At 35.4% G+C, this 26,365-nt stretch overlaps 2 protein-coding genes across 8 annotated transcripts; one reads left to right on the forward strand and one right to left on the reverse strand.

Moving 5' to 3' along the window:
- The first annotated feature begins 4,429 nt into the window (after positions 1-4,429).
- LOC105435671 (splicing factor 3B subunit 4-like) lies at positions 4,430-14,708 on the forward strand. 7 transcript variants are annotated; one of them, XR_004216414.1, is made up of 3 exons: positions 4,430-4,635; positions 7,892-7,968; positions 14,321-14,708. XR_004216414.1 is itself a non-coding variant. In XM_031885001.1 (3 exons), the coding sequence occupies exon 3, from the start codon at positions 13,390-13,392 to the stop codon at positions 13,969-13,971; it is 582 nt and encodes a 193-aa protein (XP_031740861.1). In that variant the 5' UTR covers positions 4,430-4,635; positions 7,892-7,968; positions 13,346-13,389; the 3' UTR covers positions 13,972-14,215. The 7 variants fall into 7 exon arrangements, 3 of the variants coding, with proteins under 3 accessions (XP_031740861.1, XP_031740862.1, XP_011656211.2); XR_004216415.1 differs by having other exon boundaries at positions 14,349-14,708; XM_031885001.1 differs by lacking the exon at positions 14,321-14,708 and adding an exon at positions 13,346-14,215.
- Positions 14,709-16,325: 1,617 nt separating this feature from the next.
- Positions 16,326-25,627, reverse strand: LOC101218060 (transmembrane protein 50A). The gene is made up of 4 exons (XM_004140272.3): positions 25,312-25,627; positions 25,143-25,230; positions 17,090-17,242; positions 16,326-16,596 (listed from the first exon to the last, which is right to left on the reverse strand). The coding sequence occupies exons 1-4, from the start codon at positions 25,442-25,444 to the stop codon at positions 16,563-16,565; spliced, it is 408 nt and encodes a 135-aa protein (XP_004140320.1). The 5' UTR covers positions 25,445-25,627; the 3' UTR covers positions 16,326-16,562.
- Positions 25,628-26,365: the final 738 nt, after the last annotated feature.

A 26,365-nucleotide genomic window follows, 5' to 3' on the forward strand; every position in this document is an offset into this window, starting at 1 on the left:
GTGTTGGATCATTGTGTTTGTATCAAATACAAAGCGAGTTATATTCATAGTGTTACCAATATAAGGTACCCAACCTTAGCCCTATATTGTAGACCCTTTAAACTATATCTCGAACATTGATCCTTGTATGTCTCTACATACTGTTTAAGACTCATCAAACAACTTAGGATGTTAGTTTATTGGATTTAGGTTATTGAGATAAAACTAATAATATAATCAATAACGCTTGTTGAAATTATAATAATAAAACTTTATTAATAACGGTCAACGAATTATATTTACTATCTACGAGTTTTATGACATAAAACCAAAAAATGTCAACATTTTGACTTTTTACAATTTTGTCAATCTTAACTAATTTCGACCTCCTGAACATATTCCACATTCATTTTCTCAAGATTCAAATCATATTTGAACATTTACTAAATCGACCATAGTCGGTTCGATGTTGGTTTGTTCAAAAAATTAATTTTGATCGATCAATGCTCACCCTAGCATCCATTAACTCTAAAAAATGACTAGAAAAAGTCTTGGACTTTTATTAACACGGATTTTTAGGACTTAAAAAAAAACTATAAAAAGTCTTTTATAGCATTTTTTTTTATTAGCTATTGTAGCCATTATTTCTTGTAGTTCCTTTTGTTTGATAAAAATTATAGAAAATAGTCTCATGACTATTTATGATGGTTCTTAAACCAAAAGGAGTATATATGATGTTTTATCAAACTATAAGTTAAACTCTAACTTTCTCTATAAATTGTATTTATAACTATACAGTCTAAAATATATTTAAATAGTTTTTTTTTCAAACTAAAGTCTAATTTTTGAATCTGTCATCAAACATATATTTGAAAACATAAAATACAACTATGTTTCTATTGATTCCTTTGTTTCCAAATTCTCTATCAAATAGGTTCGAAGTTTCTCATTTTCAAAGGTCGAAAGAAGTAGGATAATGGTAAGAGATGAAGGATTAGGATCGAAAAGATGAAATTAAGTTTAATTAAGGTATTTTGTTTTGATTGTCAATGGATTAATTTATAGGTTTTTTTTCGCTAATGTATTAGTTGTAGAGTCGATAGGTATAAATAAGTGAATCCTATTTTCTATATTAACACCGTGGTAAATAATACCATATTCATTTGTTAATGGAGCACACATGCCATATATATAGCCAAATGGAAATCAAGGAAGCGAAGTACAACAAAACTACTCAATAAACTAACTAACTTATGTGAATTACCTAGTTTTAGTTTTGAAAGAATAAAAGGTAAAATATAAAAGTGAGTGAAACGAAGATTTAGCTTCTTCTCATTTTACCTTTTTCTCCGAGTTCTTCTATCTCACTTTAAATTTGTTTTGAGATTATCCCGAGATCAGCTTAGGATAGCTCGAGATTAACTTTAGTATGTTCGGGATTGCCTTTAGGTTTCCATTCCTTTTGTTTCGAAAACACGCAACTAGGAATTCGATATCATAGAAAGAAATTATACAGGAAAGGAAAAGAAGAACACTAGGTTTATAGTGATTCGACAATGGAGGCCTAAGTCCAATTTACATAAACAGCCATTTGCGACTTTCTTTATTATCGAGTTTCAAAAGGCACATTTCTCTCTACATCTTCTCACATTCATCTCTTTGTTGTTTATACAGATTTCTGATTACAAAGGAGTTACAAGATCATTTAAAAATAAATGTAAATCAGTTTAACCGATTTAAAAAAATGCTAACTAACTTTCTATTTTACAAAGGAAAAATAGATTAAGCTTTCGTCTTCAACTTTAGGATTAAGTTAATTTTAGCTCAATTAATAACAAAATCTCCACCTTGAGCTAAAATTAACTCAATACTTTATTGATCTATTTTTTAGCTGAATGGTCTACTAATCTTAGTAGACCTAGACAATACACAAGCTTAGACCGTGGTACTGCTTTACTAATTTTAACTTTGCTTTTCTCCATCTCATTTATGATAAAGTGTAAATGAATGTCTACATGCTTTGATTTGTCATGAAATTAGAGATTTTTAGGTAAGTGTCTAGCACTTCGGTTATCACAATGTATGCTCACTGCATCATGTGTGTAAGCAAAGTCTTTTAGTAATCCTTGTAGCCATTTAACTTCTTTGATAGCATCTGTTAATGTAATGAACTATGCTCTTGTGGTAGATAAGGCTACAATGGATTGAAGACCTGACTTCCAGCTTATAGAATTTCCTCCAAATTGAAACGCATATCCTGTTAAGGACCTTTTGCTTATCTAAATCACCTGTGAAGTTTGAGTCTAAATAGCCTATTAGATTTAGACTAGTTGAGTTACGATGTTTGTATAAAAGTCCTTTCTTCAAAGCACCAACAAGGTATCTCAGTACCATTTAGTAGCCTCCCAATGAGCCTTCCTTGAATTCCCCATATATCTGCTTACTTGGCTAGAGTAGTGATCTAAATTTGATCTTGTGCAAACCATTAGATACATTAGGCTAACTATAACAATCGAGTAGTTCTCTCCAGTACTTTCAAGTTCATCAGTATTAGAAGAGTCCTGAGCTGAGAGTTTGAACTGCTGAGCTAAGGCGGTGCTTACTGCCTTGGCATTTTCCATGTTGAATTTCTTTAGGACTTTAGAAGTATAATCTTGTTGGGTTTTATGTCCTAAAACTCATAGATAGTAAATGTAATATGTTTATTGTTATTAATAAAGTGTTATTATTATAATTTCAATAAGCGTTATTGATTATATTATTAGTTTTGTCTTAATAACCTAAATCTAATAAACTAACATTCAAAGTTGTTTGATGAGTCTTTAACAGTATGTTGAGACATACATGGATCAATGTTTGAGATACAACTTAAAGGGTCTACAATATAGGGATAAGGTTGGGTACCTTATCCTAGTAACACTATGGATACAACTCACTTTGTATTTGATACAAACACAATGATCTACTTTGTGTAGGTGACATGCGAGTGAGAGTCTTATGTAATGATTTTGCATAAGACTAAACCACAAAATAGTAACCACTAGATGTAACTCTGTTAACTAGTTAGATTTCTATTTCAGTAGAATGACCTAGATAACTTAGTCTTAATCCTGAGTATGTATTATGAACTCCTATTCACAAGGAATTGTTCTTTAATTTTTACGAGTGAGAGTGGTCAGATTGCTGACTCAACATACTTATCATTTTGGAGACAAGACCGAGTGAGGAGTTGAGAAAATAATCACACAAGATGGAATTCATTCATTCCCAACTTTAGGACAAGTAGATGAGTGTTTTCTTAAATTATATATTTGGGACTTGAACAAAGGGTCCTAGCCTCTCTATAGCATAAGATGGATTTATGTTTAGTAGTTGACCAATAAACATGTTATTCATTAGATGAGTATTGATATTTAAGGACTAAAGGTAACCAGGAGTAAAACGATAATTTGATTCAACTAGTGTTATGAACGCTTGCAAATGACTAACTTACTATTATTGGTATATATCCGTGGACACAGAAATATATCTACAGTGAAAAAATTTCAGTTGTGAGTCTTTAGAAGATTGTACACACAGTTAACGAATATTGATTAATTTGGTTAATGAGTTTAGCAAATTAATTTCATATCGTTGTAGTTTCTAGTCAGTAGGTCCATTAGATCCCCTTCTTAGCTCGTAAAGGGTAATAAAATTTATTTATATTGGTTGTAGTTTGAAATGTTCAAATTTACTTTGAGAATTAATATAATGTATCGTAATACATTATAATCTAAAGTTTATATTTTAATTAAACTTTATTGTATAAATTTAATTTTCTGTATGATTCAAAATTAATTAATGAGATAATAAAATATTTGAATGAGTTCAAATATTAATTAATGTGTATTAAATTCATATAAAAACTATATGTTAAAATTTAGTATGTATATGATACTCATTAAAACTATAGGTTCTCAGAAAAAATTATATTTGAATATGATTCAAATTTAGATTAAATTAAATATAGAGAAATTTTTAAAAATAATAGATTTTATAAAATATTTACAACTTATAACAAATTCTATCACTGATAGTCATTGATATGCTATAGTGATAGAAGATTATCAGTGATAAAATCCAAAATTTTGTTATAGCTTGTAAATATTTTTATTTATTTTGCTATTTTTAAAAATGGTTCTTAAATATAAGATATCTAATTTAGCAATTAATTAATTGGATAATTAATTAATATTTTTATTTTATTTTAGTTAATTAAACTTGATTTAATTAAATTAAAACAATAGGTGAGATAGGTTATGTGAGAGATATTGTCCATTTAAATATGATTTAAATGAAATACTAATGAAATATTATTTATTTATTTATTCATTTTTTTTAATATTATTATTGATTTAATTTATTAAATTAATAAGGAATGTGAGTAGTTTTCCCACGTTTCCAAATTCTCTCTAACTTCCCTCTTCTTCATACTGGGGAAGAGGGGTTATACGATATAGAGATACAAGGTTTTTTCATCAATACTATGCCTCTGCCTCTGGGCTCTAAAAAAGAACTCTCCTTAAAAAATTTCCTCCCACTTTTTTTTTTTCCACAAACCATAATCTCTAGCTCAAACCCAAGTGGTGGTGACTCAGAAATAAGTCGTCAAGGAATGTAAGTTCCTTATTATTTATTGTTTGTGTTTTTTTAGAAGCACGCTTAGCCTACAGTAAATTAGTTTCTTTATTATATTTGTCATTGTAATGGTATTTTTACGTTCCCAAATTAAGTGGAGTAATGGTTCTGTTTAAAATTTATTCAGTTGCGTAGGGCTCTCATCCCTTCAAATCTGATTGCATAAAAATACTCACGTTTGCTTCAGTTTCTGTAGATCTCCATTACTAGGACTTTCCTTGCAGCTCCTAGGTCTTTCTTCTCAAATTCTTCGCTCATTTGGGCTTTGATTTCATTTAGTTCAGTCAAGTCACTTTCTGCCAATAGCATATCATCTACATATAGTAGAAGATATACTTCCTCTTTCTCTGCACATTCTTTTATGTAGACACATGAGTAATAGTTGCTTCTTCTGAACTTTAGCTTAGAGATGAACTTATCAAACTGCTTATATACCACCATCTAGGAAACTGCTTAAGTCCATATAAGGACTTTTTCAACAAGCAGACTAGATTTTCTGACCGTTTCTTCTAATAACCTTCAGGTTGAGCCATGTATATTGTTTCTTCTAGCTTTCCATGTAAGAAAGTAGTGGTCACATCTAGTTGTTTTAGCTCTAAGTTTCTGCAAGCTACAATAGCTAGGAGCATTCTAATAAAAGTATGCTTCACCATAGGAGGGAAAATATTGTTGTAGTCTAAACCTTCCCTTTGAGTGTACCCTCTAGCAACCAACTAGTCTTGTATTTAACCTCACCTTCATCAACCTTTCTCAGCTTATTCTTGAAGATCCATTTGCAAGATACTACTTTCTGTTTAGGAAGAAGAGTAGCCAAGCTCCATGTCTCATTCTTGTATAAGGAATTCATTACTTTTACTCACTGTTTACTCTCTTTGTTGTTGATTATTTCTTCTTAGCTTTTAGGTTCATCATCATTTAAATCATCGCAAAGGTTAGGAAAAGAAACATGATCTACTTTGTTATACCTTTGGGATGGGCTTCTTTCTCTTATGCTTTTGTCTCTTGTTAAGGCATAATCGGTAAGGTTCTCGGGTTGATTCTCTCGATGTGTCTCGGTGGATTCAACTTTTTGTGTCTTATTGTGCCTCATGAGTCTCTTTGTTTGTGATTTTGTAAGTTGTGGGTAATATCTCTACCTAAGAACTCGATTGAATTTCACCTTGAGTTTGCACTTTGACTTCTTCAGTTGCCGTGAACATCCCATCTTTTTTTAACACTATATCACTACTTGTAATGCTTCTGTTGGAGTTAAAGTCCCACGTCTAGTAGCCTTTGACCCCTTATGGATAGACAATGAACATGCATTTTAGGGCCCTTAGTTCAAGCTTGTTTTGTCTCACATGTATATAAGTTGTGCAGCCAAAGCTCTTCAAGTTTAAGAGGTCGTGAGGCATAACAATCCATATTTCTTCTGGTGTTTTCATTTCAGTAGAGGTGCATGGGCTTCTGTTTATTCAATAGGTTGTTGTAGCTAAAGCTTCTGCTGAAAGACTTTATCTAGCTTAGCTTCAAATAGCAAACACCTCACTCTCTCCAAGAGGGTCTTGTTCATTCTTTCTACAACTTCATTCTCCTATGGTGTGTATTTTACAATTTTGTGCCTGATTATACCATGTTTATTACAAAAATTAACAAACGCATTGCTTAGAAATTCAAAGTCATTGTCAGTTCTAAGTACTTTAACTTTCTTTTCTGTAAGAGTTTCTACTTTTGTAACCCATTTTTTAAACTTTTCAAAGACTTGATCTTTAGATTTTTTAAAAACTTTTCAAAGACTTGATCTTTAGATTTTTGCAAGTCTATACATTTCTAGAATAATCATCAACTAAGGATAGAAAATACCTAGGATTACTCCAAGAAGGAGTTCCAGCTGGTCCCATAAATCAGTATGTATGTAGTTAAGCCTATCCTTTGAGATATGAGTCTCTTTTGTGAATTTGAGCCTTTTTGCTTTGCTATACACACAATGTTCACAAAAGTTCAGTCTCATAATACCTATGGATTGTATCAGCCACTGTTTAGACAACTCATTTAGTCCATTCTCACTAATATGAGACAGACTTCTATTCCACCTTTCAAAGTCTTCTGTTTTATCAAATTGAGATAGAAAAGCAACGTTAGGAAAAGACACACTCTTCAAATAATACAAACCATTCATCCTTGCACCAGTTACGATTGTCTTTCCAACTCTTCTAATTTGTAGATTTTTCTTGTTACCAATAAAGTAACAGTCTTGATCAGCTAGCATACTCATTAAGATTAAGTTCCTTCTAAGTTTAGGTACATGTCTCACCTTTCTTAGAAGTATCTCTCGGTTGTCTTCAAGTTTTAGGCATACAGAGCCAATCTCCACAACTTCACAGTTATGGTCATCCCCCATGTAGACTGAGCCCCTTTCTCATGGCTTGTAGCTTACAAACCATTCTTTCTTAGAAGTCATATGATAAGTACACCTTGAGTCCATGACTCGGTCTTCCATTTCCTCAGTCTCTTTTTCCATGGGTTTTAAGTGAGATGTTGTTAATATTTCATAATACACAAAGTCATTATCACTTACACTTGTTCTTTGGTCTTCTTGAGTCATTTATGTTTCTGTCATTTCTTGAGTGGTCTTCTTGTGTCTCTTCTATATGACTTTCCTTTATCAGGAAAATTTCTTTTTAGTGTCCTTCTTTATGGAAAATGGAACACTTCGGTGGTGGTTTGTCATGTTGATTCTTCTGTTTTTGGTCAATTTTGTTTTTTTTAGAAGTTCTTTGCTTTTAGAATAAAGAGACTATTTTCCTCCCAAGTTCTTTAATTCCATTTTCAACTCTTGTTCTTTATTTTTCAAGGCATTGATGACTAAATCAATGGATATATTGTTTCTCTCCTACTTCATGGCTAATTTTACATCTTTGTAAGAGTTTGATTTAATTTATCAAAATGACAGCTTCACTTTCAGTCCCAAGTTTCTCACTGGATTGGCTAAAGGCATTTATGAGTTTCTTGAATTCATCTACATTTTCATCTAGAGACTTGGATGAATTCATTTCAAAAGAAAATAACCTCTCTCGAATGAATATCTTGTTTGGCAAATATTTCTTGTCATATAGAGAATGTAGTTTCTTACCGACTTCATGGGATGTTGATTCTTCAATTACTTGTCGAAGCACATTATCTGAAATGTTCGGTAATAGTGTTATATAGGTTGCATCTTCCATGTTTTGCTTTTGAACATTCGTAATTATTTCAGGAAATTCTTTCATATCTTCATGAGCTTTTGCTGCCTTCTGTGCTGTCAAAATTGCTTTGATCTTCTTTGCTCATAAGGTAAAGTCTCCTACCCTTGTGAATTTCTCAATTTCATATTTTGTTGAAGCCATTACTTACTATCTAAGATAAAAGTGATTCTTGAAAGATTTCTTGAAGGCTTCTTGATTAACCTAGCACGCTCTGATACAAGTTGAAAGAATAAAAGGTAAAATATAAAATTAAGTGAAAGGAAGACTTAACTTTTACTCGCTTCAACTTTTTCCTCGAGTCATTCTATCTTGCTTCAAATCTATCTCGAGATTATCCTGAGATCAACTTAGAATAGCCTGAGGTTAACTTCAGTATGCCCGGGATCACCTTTAGATTTCCATTCCTTTTGTTTTAAAAAATGCAACTAGGGGTTCAACACCACAGAAAGAATATGTTCGCCATATCTTCTTATATTATGTGACTAATTTTAAGTGATAAGCCATGGGGCATGATCATGGCATGCGAAATGCTAACTATATCCCTCTTCATTGTGTAATACTTAAGTCCTCGTTGAGTACAAGTTTTCTTACCATTAGCCTAAGTGCAAGCAAAACAATAGGTTTACCTGCGTGATCGATTCAAGATATTAGTTCTAGAAACAGGGTCGAACATAGGGAATCAATTCAAGATATTAGTTCTAGAAATTACTTCTCATTTAGACAATGTGAAAGAATTAAAGAATAACAAAAGAAATATTAAACTAAGCTTATTGACTAAACTAAGCAGCAATAATTTGTAAAAAATGGATAAGAAAGTGATATGGTGATGCGAACTAACTTGTAGTAGAGAAATGAAGGAAGGAATGTCTATCTATTATCATGCAAAAAAGTAACAAGATAATCTTGATGCGATGTAACTCACTAAACCATACTTATGATTAAGGTTTACTTCTCTCGAAGTCATTATATGCCACACATGGTCTTTTTTTCAGAGATCCATATGACTAAGTATGAATTAGCGTGTTATATCTAGAAGGGATTGCTTATAAATCGTATAGGATTTCACGATTAAGGACTCCAACCTCTCGGTGCCCACTGTCCACAAGTGTTCTCTTTTTGGAATACAAATGTTGTAAATTATCTCGCAAGGAAAGACAAAACTCCTTCATGTTTGCGTTAGTTAGGTCCTAGCTTCTTTCCCTCTCGGGTAGTTGGCGAATTACACTGGTCAAGCAATGAGAATCGCTCAACTAATGCGATAAGACTTATAAATAACACTCCTTATCAAGAACTTATCATCTATCTAAGCTACAAATAACACATTGATCAGTGGAGAGTAAAGGAATGTAGGATTGAAAAGGCATAAACATGTAATATATACAAAGAATGTAGGTCGTAGGCCACATATGATATGCACAATACCCATTACAAAGAATACAAAAATGGAAGACAGAATAACGAAACAATGTTACAAGTTAGGCAACAAAGGGGAATGTCCTTCTCCACTCATGCTTCGAGGTCTCTCTCTCTCTCTCTCAGCATGGCCATGGTATAAGAAAAAGAATGAACTCCTTACAATTGTAGTTCATTGGGACTCTCTTTCATGGTCTATTCAAACTCCTAGTTGGCCCATGCAAGCCCCCTTCTTCTTGGTGGAAATGAAGTACTTTTATAGGCAGCTGTAGGCGAAAAACTTTTATTCCTCTAAGACTGTCAATGTTGACTTCGGTCCTATGAAGTCACATAACTCTAACCTGGAGATGTTATTCACTAGGTGAGTTTCCTCGCTTGATGACGTGAGTCCTCACCTGGAGATGTTATTCACCAGGTGAGTTTCCATCAATTGTCTATGCACGAGATGTCCTCAGTGATTTGCTTCTTTCTTCTTGTCCACTTACCCTACATTTAAACATGAAAATCACGTAAAACAAGCATGATACTTTTGTAAGATGTATTTCTAAATACTTATGTATTTACAACATAAGTCACACGCTTTGATCATATTCTTATGTGTTTTGACCTCATTATTCTAATAAGAGAGGTTATAATAACGAATATTTATACATATTATCACTTATTGCGTTATTAGTCGTGCTACATTCATCATTTGGTTAGTGTATGTTGTAAACTGCCCGAGATGGTATGTAGCAAGGATGTGGCTAACACAACAAGGAAGAGTTTTTTTAACCTTGGCAAGATTGTTTTCTTCATTTGTGTCCCAAAAGGTGAACAAGTGTGGATAATAGGCGCCGAGAGGTTGTTGTCCTTAAATGCGAAGCACTTTAAGTAGTATAAGTAAGTACTTCTAGATATACCTCACTAAACTAGGCTTAGGCATTTGAATCCTGAAAGGAGACCAAGGGTGGCGTTCAATGAGTTTGAGTGGAGCATGCCTTAATCATGAGACAGTTCAGCTAGTTACATCGGATTGAGGTGGTCATATAGCTTATTCACCTGGTAACATTAAATATTCCTTCACCCCCTTCGTCTCATGCAAGTTACTGCACCCCTCTTTCTCACCCACTTATCTCTCTCAACCACCTTCACAGCATCTCTAGGATACTTAGGTAGTTATGATTATTTTTATATTATTTTGGTGCTCAATTGATCTTTTCTTTGACCTCATTTCTCTAGAGTTTTCGAACGAGGCCTCCAAAATCACAAACCTTTCTTTGAGATTTTTCTCAAGGAAGTTTAGAGAAATTTGCGATTGTGTTACGAGACCATGCATTGCAGAAGCAGTTCAATAGAAAATTGTGCTTTTCAGATATTCATCCTCTCTTTGAATCTCTCCATTGGTCTTGGCCTTCTATTATGAAATCCTTTTAGCCCTTCATTTGTCAAAGTCTTTCCTTTGGCTCAATGTCAAAAAATTGGGGTGATTTCTTGACTTTCTAGTAGCATTGAATCTCTCATCGGCTACTTTGTCTTAGCTTCCATGATGGGGTTTGTAACCCTTAGTAGCTCCAAGATTTCAATTAGGCATTGGTTCAAATCTTTCACCTTGTCTTCTATAGCAACATAATCATAGTCATCGAAAGGTTTTTTTCGTTGACTAACGGATCTCAGTTGGTGGGAGAATATGATCTGGACAAGGATCCGCCTTGGGTGTTGATCATGATTGGATTTATTATTGATATCTTCAATCAAGTTCTCACGGTTCATGTTAGTTGTTACTCATGGTGTTGATTCCCAATCTTAAGGGTAAGTACAAGCAAAATCTCTCACAGAAGACACCACCTATTGATGTAAAAAATGAATCAACTATAAAGTTGGTTTTTTGAGAAGATTCGTTCGAGTGCCTGTAAGATAAAGAAAGGTAAGCGTGGGTGTGGGTGTGGAGTCTAACCACAGATACTTCGATGCTCAAGTCAATCTTGTGCTTTTGAGTATAATAAGATATTTAGTCTTGTGCTTTTGACTAATTAGGGTGGCTACCATTAATAGGTTAGTATTAAAAATAGTAGTTGGAAGATAGTTGTTGGAAGATAGAAAGCTTAGTTGATGTTTTATTTTAACATTTTGGTATTTGCATTAAATAGACTAGAATCTCTACAAGGCTATATGATGTCTTTATCCTTCCATTTGCAAGGGACCAAGACTTTTGATGAATGAAATTTTATATCCCATATTGAGATTTTTCTCTTAAACTTTGAAGCTCTTGTGATAGAATTCATGCAAGTTATTCAATCGAACCTTGATCAAGTTTAATTATAGAGCGATTCAATTTAGAACAAGATTCCAAATTTTGCTTCTACATCTTCGATCTATGAGGTAATTTAATTCTAACAGTCTCTTGGTTGATCTAAATTAGTATAAAGAGGTAATTTAATTATAACAGTCTCTTGGTTGATCTAAATTAGTATAAAGAGGTGTTAAATTCTCATATTCAAAAGTTCTTGCTAACTTGATAGCTTAGATATTTGATTTGAGGATTAGGATTGCCTTATCATTATTCTTAGGTTTCGCTATACTCATCTTGAGCTCTCTTATAGCTCTTATGAGCTTACTTCTCTTGAGTTTACCTCAAGGATCTCATGTAGCTGTCTAAGCTCTCTTGCATTGTTCCTCTTGAGCCTACCTCATGGGGCTCGCAGAGTTGTCCAAACTCTCCCACGTAGGTGCTTTTTTTTAGCGCTCTCCTAGGCTCCTAAAGCTTCTCTTCAGCTTACCCCATGTATGCACCAAGCCTCTTTGTGCTCGCTCAGGGCTATCCAGTGGATTCTCTCGTGCAGGCTAAAGATCACCACAACAAACGTATCCTACGTATGTGTCTCTAAGCTTTACAACTTGTGTTTGTTTTTTCTTATTCAGAACAGAATAAAGATGATGACATCAAGTGATCTGCTTTTAAGTATTAAAGTCCAATTAACCAGATAATTAAAATACTTATTGAAGAGACTTTTTTTGGAGGAAAAAAAAGTTTGAAAATATCAATAATTGAACTATTCAATAAAACCGACCGTTTGAGTCATTAATTTGAGAAGTGATGGGGCAATTTGCGATTAGTAAAAGAAACTTCTCATTCAACAACACTATGTAACAACTTAATTAAGTTAGATAAAATATATCGCAATAGTAATTTGGTTAATAATTTTCATTTTTTTAGTATCAATAGAAGATGAGAGATTCAAAGTTATAGACCTACGAGCGATAAAACTTACTTCTTTGTTGAGCTATGCTTGTTTTGATGGTTTTAAGACAACCATCAATAATTAATTCATACAATCTTTTCTTTTTTGTTATTTCCTTTTTTTTTTTTTTTTTTTTCGAGAAAAGGTTCGCAAAAATCTTCTTTTTACTTTTAAAATTGTTTTTAGTTCAAATTGGAGAGGCAGGGGAATTGGACCATGGACTTCTTAGTTCTCAAAATACACTAATCATATCCATTGATATAAACTGTTATAACTACCGTCATTAACTAAGATTTCTTTTTTTTAAAAGAAGGTTATTGTTGGAAAATTTATGGTAATAAGAGCATATGAGTTTATTTTTTCATGGACAACTATCTTTGTTGATTCTCATCTAATTTCTCTAAGTAGTAATTAAATTCTCTTAAGCACGATATTGGATGTTTTTAGATGAAAGTTAAGATTGTTGAGTTTTAGGCATTAAAATGGACCATTAAAACTGTTTGGGTATAACTTTATCAATTTCAATTTTATTAAGTTGCGTACCAATTATGATTAAACTATAATTCTTGTTTTGGCCAACAAAACCATCTTATATAAACCCTTCGTTCCTCCATCCATTTCCACAAGATTAATCTTCTATTCTCCATTTTCTAGTGACCAATATGGAGAAAACACAAACAATTTATCTTCTCTTTCTATTGATTTTATCCATAGCCACAATATCACATTGTCGTGGTACGTATTCAAGAATATTATTTTTTGTTTGTATATATATACGTATACACATATCATGTATGCATGTATTGTAATTCTTTGTTTGTGTATTTACAGTGTTGCTTCATGTTGACCCACAATTTGATGTTGGCGGACCTCAAATGGTCATTCCACCCCCTCCACCACATCGTCATCTTGATTCAGACATTGGTGGCCCACAAATGGTCATTCCATCACCTCCACCACACCATCATCTTGATTCGGATGTAGGCGGCCCTCAAATGGTTATCCCTCCTCCTCCACCGCACAAGCTTCCACAATCCGATGTTGGTGGCCCTCAATTGGTCATTCCACCCCCTCCACCACACCATCATCTTAATTCGGACATTGGTGGCCCTCAAATGGTCATCTCACCACCTCCTCCGCACAAACATCCACAATCCGATGTTGGCGGGCCTCAAATGGTCATTCCACCCCCTCCTCCACACCATCATCTTGACTGTGACGTTGGTGGCTCTCAAATGGTCATCACACCACCTCCGTCGCACAAATATCCACAATCTGATGTTGGCGGGCCTCAAATGGTCATCTCACCCCCTCCTCCACACCATCATCCTGATTCTGACGTTGGTGGCCCTCAAATGGTCATTTCACCCCCTCCACCACACCATCATCTTGATTCCGATGTTGACGGCCCTCAAATGGTTATTCCCACTCCTCCACCACATCACATTCGCCTTTAAAATCGAACATCGTCGACGACACCCAAATGGTCATCCCACCGCCTCCCCCTCCACATGTTCCATCCACAAAGTAATGTTTAGTGATATCATAACGATAATCCCCTATCTCCTCTATAAAGCAACTTTTATTGCATGCAATTCGATCACAACTTTAGATGTGTGATTCATTTCTTGTCCCTTCCCTTGAAGTATTGAGCATAATAAGCTAACAATAATAATAATACTTACTATTATAATTACTATATGTCCATGCATATATATAGTGTATTTAAAAACAAGCTAAGTGGTCTTCGCTCACTAATTCCATGGGTATATGTTGTCCATGTATTATACAATCATACACTCTTAGGAGGCGTTTAAGGTGGATATTATTATAGGGCTCGACCAAAGGTGCAAAGCAACAAGACCGGAGAGAGAAGAAGCGGCGCCAATTAGACTTTTGGAGATTCTAACTTTGTAGATGGGTTCTTTAACGTAGTTGGATTACAATAGTTTGTGTTTGGGGTTGGACTATTTTAGTTTTTGTTACAATAGTATGCCTTTGCAAGTAACTATGTTAGTTTGAGAAGAAAACAGTAAACATTGTAGCAAAAAAATGAAAGAAAACTTAAAAAGTAAATTGTAAACACGATAGCAAAAAGTAAAAACTATAACGAATAAGGGTTTTAAAAAAAGTGTTGAATGTACCTAATTGAGAAACTTTTAAATAGTATTGCTATAACAAGACCAAGTGGTTATTATAATCTTGAGATGGTGTAAAAATAATACATTAACCGAAGAATTCAATTGGTGTGGAGATAGTGAAAAGTTTTGGAGAATTTCTCCAATTAAGTCAATTTTAGTTATTTTGTATAATATTATTATATTACATGTTCTCCATATTTATGGTTTTGTTGTGAACCGCTCTCCTCCTCAATTTTAGAGCATTCACGATTTTTTTAAAATTTTATTCTATTTAAGAAATAATTTCTCTTGGACTAATAAATTAAATTTTGTGTTTTTAAAGAAAAATACTTAGGCCGATCATTTGCAATAGTATTCCAATTAAAATTTGCGATGTTGTCGTAAAGATTTTTCTTTACAAAAATTATGTTATTTTTCAAAGAGAATGAAATTTTAAAACATGATAATTGTAAATATATTTAAAATATATGACTAAGTCAATAATAAAAATATTTCAAAAACCAAGGTCACATAACTTTTAGAAGCAACTCATAACTTTCAATATTTCATATTAAAGAGTGTAAAAGCGCATATCATTGGTAAGGTATCATTAAATTGTAACACTTTAACGTTTATTTATTTATCTTTTATTACTCGCCTATATATTATCCAATAAATAATTTGTTCACGTGAATCTTTTTTATAAAAAAAACGTGTTTTTTGTGGAGTTAAACTTGTGTTTAACGTTGTGTTTGTGTTGATTTTATACGATGTGGTTCGATCGTCTCTAGTACTTATCTTTTTATTCTCTCGGTTGAATGTGTACGCTTGATGAATAGAAGCGGAGTGTTTGATGTTCTTCAAGTTGGACTCTTGAAATAATATTTGTTTTATCTCCAAAGATTACTTTAACTTCAAGGAGTGCGTTCGGTTTCCAGGAGTATTCTCTCTAGGCTTTGTGAAGTCTAAATTTATGCTACGCACCCACAATTGACTAGAACTTTTCTTTTATTTATACGGTACGTTCTCATGTAAGCTTTATGAGCTTGGGTTTGGTTTTTGAATGGACCTGACCTCTTGGACCCAACCACATGAATGTTGGACTTGTTTGGCATTCAAGCTGACTTAAGCCTATTTTTTGCCGCAACTAAACTTTAGTCCAAATAATACTATTTATTTGGACCAAAATAATTTTTTTTTATCAAATGTAATGATGAAAACACGTGGTGGCATCATCCAAATTTGTCAAATTTATGTCTTAAATTAAATTTCGACACATGTTACCTTTTAATTAGATCTATATTTAAATATTTGGTAGGAAATGGTCACTTGATGTGATAAATTTCTCCATTTTTACAGCCACCCTGTCGGCTATACCACCTGCACAACACATCAAAACTCTTCAATGAAGTCGCCAAGTTCATATTAATTCAGAATTAAAATAAACTTTTCTTCATATTCAATATATAGTAGTTTTTTTAGTTTTCAAAGAAACCCTTGATTAATCTATGTAAAGAAACTCACCCAAAAAGAAGAAAAGAGAAAACTTGTAAATGGATTGGTAATTTTTGTTTTCAAATGACAATAACTTTATCTAAATTTAATGAGTATGGGTTCTTCTACATGACCATAGTTATATTTTCTTTTTTTTTTCTTTTGCAGAGAAAACATTTGATTTTGAAGAAATAAAAGAACAAAAGTCTAAACATTAAATATCTGGCTCACTTATATTGAATTCATAAAGACATATAGACATAGTTTCAGCTTATGATTTAACACATGACATTTACAAAAAGTAAAAAGGCTCTCGGGTTCAGGTCAATAGACACAAACAAATTACTCGACATTGCAGTGCAGACTGGAGCTCTATACAGTTGGTAGACTCTTCAGCTTTTGAGATCTTGCCTTGGTGCATAATTTTTTCCAACTTACTCCGAGTGAGAAGTCCAGTAAATCAACCCACTGAAACAGCCAGTATTTCAGAAAAACAGAAAACATTATAAGCTAATAAAAAAAATCCCGTAATCCTCAGAGATGGCATTAGCGAGCTAGTGATGAAACCCCCCAAAATAATTGGATTTCATATTTTTCCAGAAATAATGAAACAAATAACAAAATTCAAGGCATCTGTTGATTCAACATTAGATTGCTAAACAGAAAACATCCCAGCTCAAGCAAACTTCTTTTAGAAAATAATCTAAAACATCATATGATTTAGAGAGAATGAAAAACAGATGTTAAGTACAGGTCATGCTCAGAAATCAAGAGAAAAAACATAACAAAAGAACCGTAAAAGTCTTCTTTCAGAAAGTTGTCTTGCGGAAAGATTCCACAACAAACTAGGTGGAGTAGATGATTAAACTATAAAAAGTAATTACATGTTAATTGGCACAAACCCAAATAGAAGACAGGAAAAGTAAGAAGTAAAATAATCAAAACGAGGAAGGGCATTTACCTAACCAACACAAACACACACTGCAACACTCCTGCAACTCCTGTCCACACTGATGGCCCGGCTTTTACTACTGAATCTTGTATCAAGAGTCCAACCGATGCTGCTAATGAAACGAATGATACCACATAAGCGAAGAAGAGCCAAAGCTTCAACCTGTTGTCAAGGGAAACGTGAGTACTGATGATTACAGCAAAACACTAGCAGTCTAGCACCATATTACACAAAATCAAATTTTCAATGTTACCAGAGGATTCACCTAGTTTTCGTTTGCTTATAGTGTTAGAATTAGTGGGCTTGACCCAATCATTTTATCATAAGCTTAGTTCTCTATTTATTTGTCTTCTTTGTATCTTTTATTCAAAAGAAATAATAAAAGAAAGTCAGATCATGGTTTTTCTTCTGGTAGTCAAGTTTCCACGTAACTCAGTCTTTATTTTCTTTTACCGCTTTAATATGGTATCAGAATGAAGTAAAGATGAAACCTTAGACGCCAATCTTGGTGAAACCCAAACTGACCACGAGACAGCCAACGCCGCCGCCGAGATCAATGCAGCTGTGGAAAAACTACTCCAACACCTTCAGAAACCACCAGTGAGTAGTTCTATCTTTACCCTTGGAGCCAGCCGCGCCACCTAGTGGAGGAAACAAGCCAAACACGCCCAGCCTTTCCGCCCACACACCGCATTCCAACTCCTCCACTGTTCAGCTAGCCTACTCCCACCTGATTTCCCAAGTCCAGCAGCAGTACTCTTTTGGTCAACCGCGTCTGCCCTCCTTTCACACACTGCCCTCCAATTCTTTAAATCAGTCAGACATCCGTGGTACTGGAATCGATCAACTCCATAATAAATCAGGGTCTGAAGTTGGTGAATCTTCGACACAATCCAAGCCAACCAACTTGCCGATGTATTCCAAGAACTCGGTAACTTTGTTTCCTACTTTGTCCTCAAATTATTTAACTATTCTCTAGCACCATCTACAGGTATTCCAGAAGAGAAGCTAAATGGCCAAATCTACTTTTCTTGGTCTCAATCGGTCAAAATGTTTATTGAGGGACGTGAGCAATTTAGTTTTCTAACAGGGGAGACTCTTGGTCCCCCACCCATGATGCCCAAGGACGTTTCTGGAGAGGGGGAGGACTCCCTTCTTCGGTCCATGTTGATTAATAGTATGGGACCACAAATTGGCAAGTCTATGCTCTATGCAACAACTGCAAAGGATCTATGGGACACTAATTAGAAACTCTATTTGAAACGTCTCTCATCTGTATACACTGAGGAAACAAGTTCATGATTGCAAGCAAGGAACTCTGGATGTAACATCCTACTTCAATGAACTTTCCCAACTTAGGCAAGAGATGGGCCTGTGTAGAGAGATAGTAAAGAATACTCCGAATGATGGCACACAGAATGCTAGACTTGAAGAAATTGATCGGATTTATGATTTCCTTGCAGGTCTGAACCCCAAGTTTGACATTGTTTGTGGTCGTTACTTGGCCAGAGACCCCTTTCCTCTTTAATGGAAGCGTTGTGAATTTCGTCTTGAAGAAAATCGTACGAGTGCCATGAGTGTCCTGACTACTCCTACTACTGACTTCGTTGCCGTCAATGCTAGATTAGATCCTCTACCCATGATAGTTAGAAGAACAACAAGAAACCGATTCCTATCTATGAGCATTCCAAGAAAAATGACACACTAAGGATCAGTGTTGGAAACTTCATGGTCGTCCTCCAGGAGGTAAGAAACGTTCCTCAAATGATAAGCATAATTCAGGGTGTGCTAATATAAGTTAGTATGCTAGAACCGCTCAACCATTTGGCCCTACTGTAAACCAAAACAGTTTCAGTCCACCATCCACTCTAGCAGTCATTGCTCAATCAAGTATGCCTCGGTCCCTTAGTTTTATCGGTGTCGATGGGAAGAGTCCTTGGATCCTAAACTTGGGTGCTACAAATCACTTGACAAGTTCCACTGAGCATTTCGTTTCTTATATTCCATGTGTTGGTAATGAAAAGATCAGAATAGTCGATGGTTTCTTTGCTCCAAATGCTAAGAAGGGGCAATTTTTTCCCTTTAAGAGGCTATCTCTCCATAATGTATTGCATGTGTGCCTAAGATTTCCTATAATTAGCTATATATAAGCAAGATCACTCGTGAACTGAACTACAAAGCTACTTTCTTACCAGATTTTGTTTCTTTTCAGGACTAGAGCTCAAAGAGGATAATTGGCACTGCCCAACACAACAGAGGACTCTATCTCCTTGACAATCATACATTCGCTAGTAGTAACTCTAGGACTAGTTTACTATCTTCATATTCTACTATTTCTGAATAAGATTGTATATTCTGGCATCTCCGATTGGACCACCCAAACTTTCAATATATGAAGTCTTTATTTCCCCATCTCTTCTCTAAAGTTGATGTCCCATCTATATCTTGTGATGTGTGTATTTGGGCCAAACAGCATCGGTTTTCCTCTCCCTCACAGCCATATAAGCCAACTCAACCGTTCACCCTTACTTATAGAGACATTTGGGGTCCCTCGAAGGTCATTACCTCCTCTAGGGAACGATGGTTTGTGACCTTTATTGATGATCACACCCGTCTTACCTGGGTCTTCCTTATCACTGATAAATATGAGGTCAAAAGCAAGAGCAGAGGCAAGAACCTCAACCTCTTGTTTGTATAATTAAGTCATGGCCCACGGCTTGAGCCCTTCTACAAAGCAGAATATTTTATCATTTTCCGACATGTCTCAAATGTCCAACATAACGGTAGAGAATTGTTTAACGGTCTCTTATGGTTCCTGTGAGTCTAAGTTCCTATAGTTTTCTTCTTGCAATAAACTCAATATTTTTAGGGAAGAATTGAGCCCTTAGTTCTTTCTTAAGATCTTCCTGCGTATCAATGGTACATTGACCATTTTCGATGTCGCTCACTTTCGACCTCTACAGAGCTTTGCATCATTAGACAAATGCATGGAGGCTAGTGTCACCTTAGTTTCTTCAAAGTTGGTTCCACTGGCCTTAAAGTACTATTCCATATCAAATATGAAATTTTCAAGCTCTTTAGCATGGCAGTTTCCATTGAAGGCTTTAGGTTCTAGAATCTTGAACTTGCTTGAAACATTACATGTTTGATTCAGGGTCTGGTTACCCACTGCTTGCATCATTAAATTCACTTGCACTTTCATCTCGGCCATCTTGACCTTAATTGTCTCTATTGTGGCTCGAAAGTTGTCTGACAGATCACTGGACTTTTTAGCGTGGTCTTCTGAGAAGAGTCGAGCTCTTCGACATGCTCTTCCATGTGCGTGAGAAAACTCGAAGAGCTACTCCCACGTTCAAAACTATCCGCTTAGGCAATTTTATGTTCTATCGAATCAACCCTCAACATCAATTCGTTTATGGGTAGTCCGTCTACCCAAGCATTCAATGCATCTACTTCTCCAACTTTTTCGTCCAACCCATCCAACCAAGTCTGAAGAAATCTTATTTTCTTCTAGCAATTCTCTCAAATACAAGAATTGCTCTTCAATCTCGGTAAATCGCTTAGACTGCGACTTCAACAGTTGTTTCATTGCTGGCATAATTGCATCTCACTTAGCCAAGGAGCTATGGTGTAAGACCAAAGTATATTTTTTTGAAAATTTCTCTCTTATCTTCCCAATGTGGTGAAGATGTTTGTTTATATAAGAACTTAGCAACAGAATAACTGTTTCAGTTGTAACAACTTTAACAGTTTTGGTTAGTTAACTAGGTGGCCTATTTAGATAGCCTTATTTAGTTACATCAAGCTAACAAAGCACTGATACCAAATCGCAACTTTGCAAAACACGAGACGGGCGATTGTGCACCACTTGATCTAACTCGATGAACAAGTTAGCCATATTAAAACCGAAAGTCGTGGGCAAACTCACGGTATGATGTAGCCTCTCTTCACGTTTTGAGAGAAATTGGTTTTATAAAACATGAGAGAGAAAGAAAAGCATTGAAAACATCATTAAAGAAAGCATTGAAGAGTGTCAATTGCAAATAAAGCTTAGATTGCAAAGTGTAAAAAAAGGCTTGGTCGAGGATTCAACTAGTATGTCTCCCTATAGTACATTTTAAACTTTTTTAGATTTGATAGACTTGCATGTGAAAAGTGTGAAATGCCATACCCAAGGTCAGTGACATAAAAAGGAAAGCAATAGACTAAACTAAGTACAAGACATAAAGATAAGGTGGTTTGAGGATGTTTGGGCATGCAGCCATAAACAAACAACGCCTTGAACAAGTATGCTCGTGAAAATTGGCGACGCATGGGGCAGCAGATGACCGAAAGGGTAGGCTAGTTGGAAAAACGACGACGAGTAGAGGAGGTTGGGTTGGGCGGTTAGATGAAAAGGCGATGGTGCGTGGGCCTACACGCCTGACAGGGGTGATGCAAAAAGCTGTTTCTGGTTGGAGAGTTGCGTGGACAGCGAAAAGGGCTGTCCCATTGGATAGATCGACGGCTTCTGAAGGTTTTGGAGCAGTTTTTCCATGGTGGCGGTGGCAACGACTTCAGGTTCAATCTGGGTTTCTCCTAGGTTGGTTTCTAGAGTTCCGTTATTGCTTGTCTCTGATACCATATTGAAAGCAATAAACAAAAACACGAGGCTTACGTGGAAACCCAAGAACCGAGAGAAAAACCACGATATTGTTAATTTTATTCTTTTTTGATGAACGAATACAATAGATACAAAGAGGAAGAATAAATAGAATACACCAAGGAATAAAAAAGGAAAAGAATTAGGAAATAGGGTAAATCTTCCCATAAACACTTTAAGGGCCAAGCCCACTAGTTCTAACAAAAGGCATTTGGCCCCAGATCATGAAAAACATTCTCAATTCAGAGGAATGGCAATGGTATAGACTTAGAGTGAGTCGTGGAGATAAAACCCAATTCTTGAATGACAATTGGTCGGTTGAATCATCCCTTTGATTGAAGTTTCCTAGTCGTTTCAAGCTAGACTAGTGATTGCCAAGTGTTCTTTCGTCTGTTAGTGTTGGTTTGATTCTCTTCATGTGTGGGACTTAAAGTTCAGAAGAAGTTTCATCGATGCTAAATTTGATGATGGGGTTGCTTTTTGAACACGTTCTAGATTTTTAGAATGATGAAAAACAAGGACAATGTGTTTGTTTGTTTTTGTTTAATGAAAATGACTTTCATTGAGAAAAAATGAAAGAATACACGAACATACAAAAACCAAGTCCATAAAAGGGGGAATCCCACAAGAAGAAGGCATCCCAACTATACAAAATCAAGCTCATCTATGGTTGTTGGAAAACGATGGCTTCTTTTCAGTTAAATACCACTATAAGATTGGCCAAGTCATAAGCTCTGAAAAGGCAAAAACCTTATCATATGTGGTTTGTCCTAGGAAAGTCAAAGCTTTCTTTTGAATTTCTCTTTTTAAAGGCTAAACACTAGTTGTAAAATCCAAACAGTCCTTCGAAATTACGCACTCTCTCCTAATTAGTGTATTCTTTTTTAAAAAGAGTGAAGAATCTTTGATGTGCCTTCTTTTTGGTCTCTTCGTTGTTGTCTTGTTGACTGTTGGAGGAGATTGTTTAGCTTGTTCAAAATGTAGGAATGTTGGCCCAAGAAAGGCTCAAATGCCTTCTACAGTTAGTTGAAAATCCTCAGCTAAATGCTGAAACAAATACCCTTCCATCCAATGGGGATATTCGCTCTCCCTTGGGGATTGTGGTATGAAAGAAACTCTAGAATCTTTCATGATCAAAAAATTAACAGTGACCTTTTTCGAATTTGGTTTCTCTTTTTGCTTCCACTTGATCCTCACTTCTAAATTCTTTTGTAACTAGACTAAGTATATCCCAAATTTAAACTAATTGGGCTCCTTTCTTTGTAAGTTGTTGGTCTGTGGGATAACTCATCTCCTATTCTTTTTGTATCTTACTGGGATAATGAAAGTAATTGTTCACGACTAGTAAACCATATGGACCAGGCTGCAATTTGAATGTCATTACCAAGCTCTATTTTGTTATTTCTTAATTGGTCAATCAATGATGGCATAATTAATGTCACCATTCATGACAAGTTTGGCAGCATATCCATTGATCAATAGACATATGGACAAGTTTGTTTGAATTTTACAATTACCACTTTAAGAACTCCATTTTTAAGAGGGTGTTATTTTGATAATGAAGTTCCTAGAAGATAGATTTCAGCTAGCAGGTCATTACTAATTTTATTCTCAAACAAGTACGACAACTACTCAACATGTGACGAAACAGTCTTCAATGCATCTTATCTTACCAAACAGCCTGAAAGTTTCAAAGTCCCTTTTGCAAATTATATTAGGAATTTCAAGATCCCTATGGAAGAGAATGTTGTCTCTCCTCTATAGAAGTTTCAATCTCAGTACTGCATACACATTAAAGAAGTTCCCACTCTGGGCTTTGTCCTCCTCAGTTTACTGTCTTTGGAAGAAGAATGAGGAATCTCATAACTTCCTAGTTTCTTTGCTTTTGTCGACAGGTCTTTTCTTTTGCTAGAATTTGGGTTATCATTTTGTCTCCCTAGATTGGAGGACCTATTATTGTCCTCCTCAGTTTACTGTCTTTGGAAGAAGAATGAGGAATATCATACCTTCCTCGTTTCTTTGCTTTTTTTTATAGGTCTTTTCTTTTGCTAGAATTTGGGTTATCAGTGTCTCCCTAGATTGGAGGACCTATGATTCACAATAATTCTTGAAGGCAGCTTTTATAGGCAAGGAAAAGATTCTGTGCAGTTAACCTCTTCTTTCCCTTATTGGAAAGAGACAAGTCAAGGATTTTCCTTTCAGGATAAGTCAGCTTTGAAAGATAACTTTGGTAATATAGTATATAGCATACTACTACCACTACATCTTGGCAGTGATCAAACCACAAAAAATTTTTTTATAATTCTAGCATTTTCATGATTATAGTCCAAAAGAGGGATCTCCTTTTGAAGTATTCCCCATTCCCTACTGTTACTACCTCTTGGTCTCTTGTCTCATTGAGAGAATCTTAATCCTGAGACACCAAACCTATAATGAATGATGTTTCAGTGTAGTGCACATACTAAAAAAGTGATTTTCCAAAATAAAGAAAATTGTATTTCCATACAAAAGCAAGATGAATAGTGGCTCGTAGACCTTAGCACGTTTATCTCTAACTCACTATTTCCATGGTTGTCAGACCTCCGCTAATGTTTTCCATCGTTTCGACAATTCTATCAAGAAGTGTTCTTTGTTTTCACACCATTTCCATGGTTGTCAGACCTCTGCTAATGTTTGCCATCATTTGGACCATTCTATCAAGAATAGTTCTGCGTTTTCAACTCTAATAGTTTCTGTGCATATTCTGTCTTCTTTAACTCTACCCTCACTAGACACGTACTAACACACCCAAACAACCTCACCCTTGTCTGCTACTCACTTAATTGGAGCGGTGGTTGAAAAAGGGTATAAAACAATCAATTTATTTGATGTCTAATTGATAAGCAGTACATTATAACTGAGGGTCACATGACAAAAAAATGTGTACAGATCTCAGTGAAGAAATTGATCTCCAAATTGCTCTTACATCAAAAACGGCCATTGACACAAAGTTTGATTTTTCACCTTACTAATGTTATAATGGACGAGTAACAAAGAATTCAATCACTTGGCCGCACTGATTGTGAGTTCCTTATGGCTGCTCCAACCAAGCCCCAGAGTTAGAACCCAACTTCCATTGCAAACACGCAAAGTTTGACTCGAAGTGCATTGCATATTGTAAATTGTAAATTGAGAATTAAGAACCAGATGTGAGTTACGAGTTCATAAGATCCTAACATATTCAGTGAGAATAATCCTAGCAAGGTACTAAATCACATTCCACATAACCTTGTCGAAGAAGAACACTGTGACATTCCTTTCAATCTAGACGAATTACTAGGCAAAGCGGGTCGCAACATGCTTACTGACAGATTTAAACAATAGAACATCCAGAAAGCAAAGAAGGAAGAGAGCTACGTAGATAAAGCATAAACTTGTCACCTCCATTCCCCCTCCTCGTATGGAGAATAATCGATGTCTTCTTTTCGAACGCAATTGAACATCAAAGCCGCAAAAGAAGCAAAAATACCTACAACCGCAATACCAGAACATCGTCAAAAACCCTAAGGGCAAATTAAACGTGGTGTGGACTCGCAGATGAGTAAAGAACCTGGGAGGTAGTGGACAAAGGAGACGGCAACAGAACTGCAGACAACGGCGTCAACCCAGAACCACCATCCGGCGCCAAACACAGCTCCGGCAACGCCTGGGCCGAAAATTGACCAAAGCTCCGCCAAATCCATTTGTGGGGCTCTTTGTTTTTGCTTTCTCCTTACGCAGGTTGTTGGAAGCGGGTCGATCTGGAGAGGGTAGTGTGAACTGAATGATCGCACACCTCACAGGCTCACACCCTTTTCCAGCTCAATGTTATAACTCCCATACCTTCCCTCGAAGCTCTGATATTCGGGGAAATATATCATTGCGGCATTTTCTTTAAAAATTAAATTACAAGTTTTCTCCGATTTCGGATTAAAATGTGGTTTGGTTTGGTTTGGTTTAAACGAATTTTTAAGTCAAACCACGGTTTGATTTGGTTCGTTTTCATTTTTGAAAACCAAATTTAAAATAAAACCACTTGTCCCCGTCTTCTTCACTGTCCTTCCTTTCCACCATCTTGAGTCCGCTCACTCCCAATCTCTCCCTCACAACTACGTCTGCAACTCATTCTCTCCCTCTCTATTGCTCCCTTCCCTCCCTCGTTTACGTCTGCAATTGTCACGACCCACTTGCTCAACTGCTCCCCTTCCTCTCTCCCTCCCTCGTTTGCGTCTCTTCAGCTACTCGAGTCTCTCATTCTCCCTCCACCACTCTCGAGTCTCTTATCCTTCCTCCATCCATCCAATTCCAACGTCCCCCTTTATCTCTCGGTTAGAGGAAGGTAAGACAAGGAAGTAGAGAAGAAATTTAGAGAAACAACCAAACAATAAGAAAACCAAAAATTAAACCAAACTGCATATGTGCATATATGTGGTTTGGGTTCAGTTTTGTTTCATATATAATTTTATTTAAAAAACCAATCCAATTCAGTTTGAGCACCAAATCGATGGGTCGAAAGAAATTACATCTATTGACACTTGAATGAATTCACTCTAATAAACAACTCATTTAAATTATAAACTAAGAGTTAGTGAGAGAGCAGACTTGTTCTTCAAGCTCCAGAGTCA

This window comes from Cucumis sativus, chromosome 5, assembly GCF_000004075.3.
Source record: "Cucumis sativus cultivar 9930 chromosome 5, Cucumber_9930_V3, whole genome shotgun sequence".
Taxonomy (NCBI): Eukaryota; Viridiplantae; Streptophyta; class Magnoliopsida; order Cucurbitales; family Cucurbitaceae; genus Cucumis; species Cucumis sativus.

What these genes read in the sequence shown, in the direction of transcription:
- LOC105435671 (XM_011657909.2), top strand. Translation starts at nt 12,056, where the DNA reads ATGTATGCACCAAGCCTCTTTGTGCTCGCTCAGGGCTATCCAGTGGAT. An exon ending in CCACAACAAACGTATCCTAC is followed by an intron (nt 12,147 to 13,345) that starts GTATGTGTCTCT and finishes GTGTATTTACAG; the next exon opens with TGTTGCTTCATGTTGACCCA.
- LOC101218060 (XM_004140272.3), bottom strand. Translation starts at nt 25,444, where the DNA reads ATGGATTTGGCGGAGCTTTGGTCAATTTTCGGCCCAGGCGTTGCCGGA. An exon ending in CTTTGTCCACTACCTCCCAG is followed by an intron (nt 25,231 to 25,311) that starts GTTCTTTACTCA and finishes TTGCGGTTGTAG; the next exon opens with GTATTTTTGCTTCTTTTGCG. An exon ending in TACGAGGAGGGGGAATGGAG is followed by an intron (nt 17,243 to 25,142) that starts GTGACAAGTTTA and finishes CCTTGACAACAG; the next exon opens with GTTGAAGCTTTGGCTCTTCT.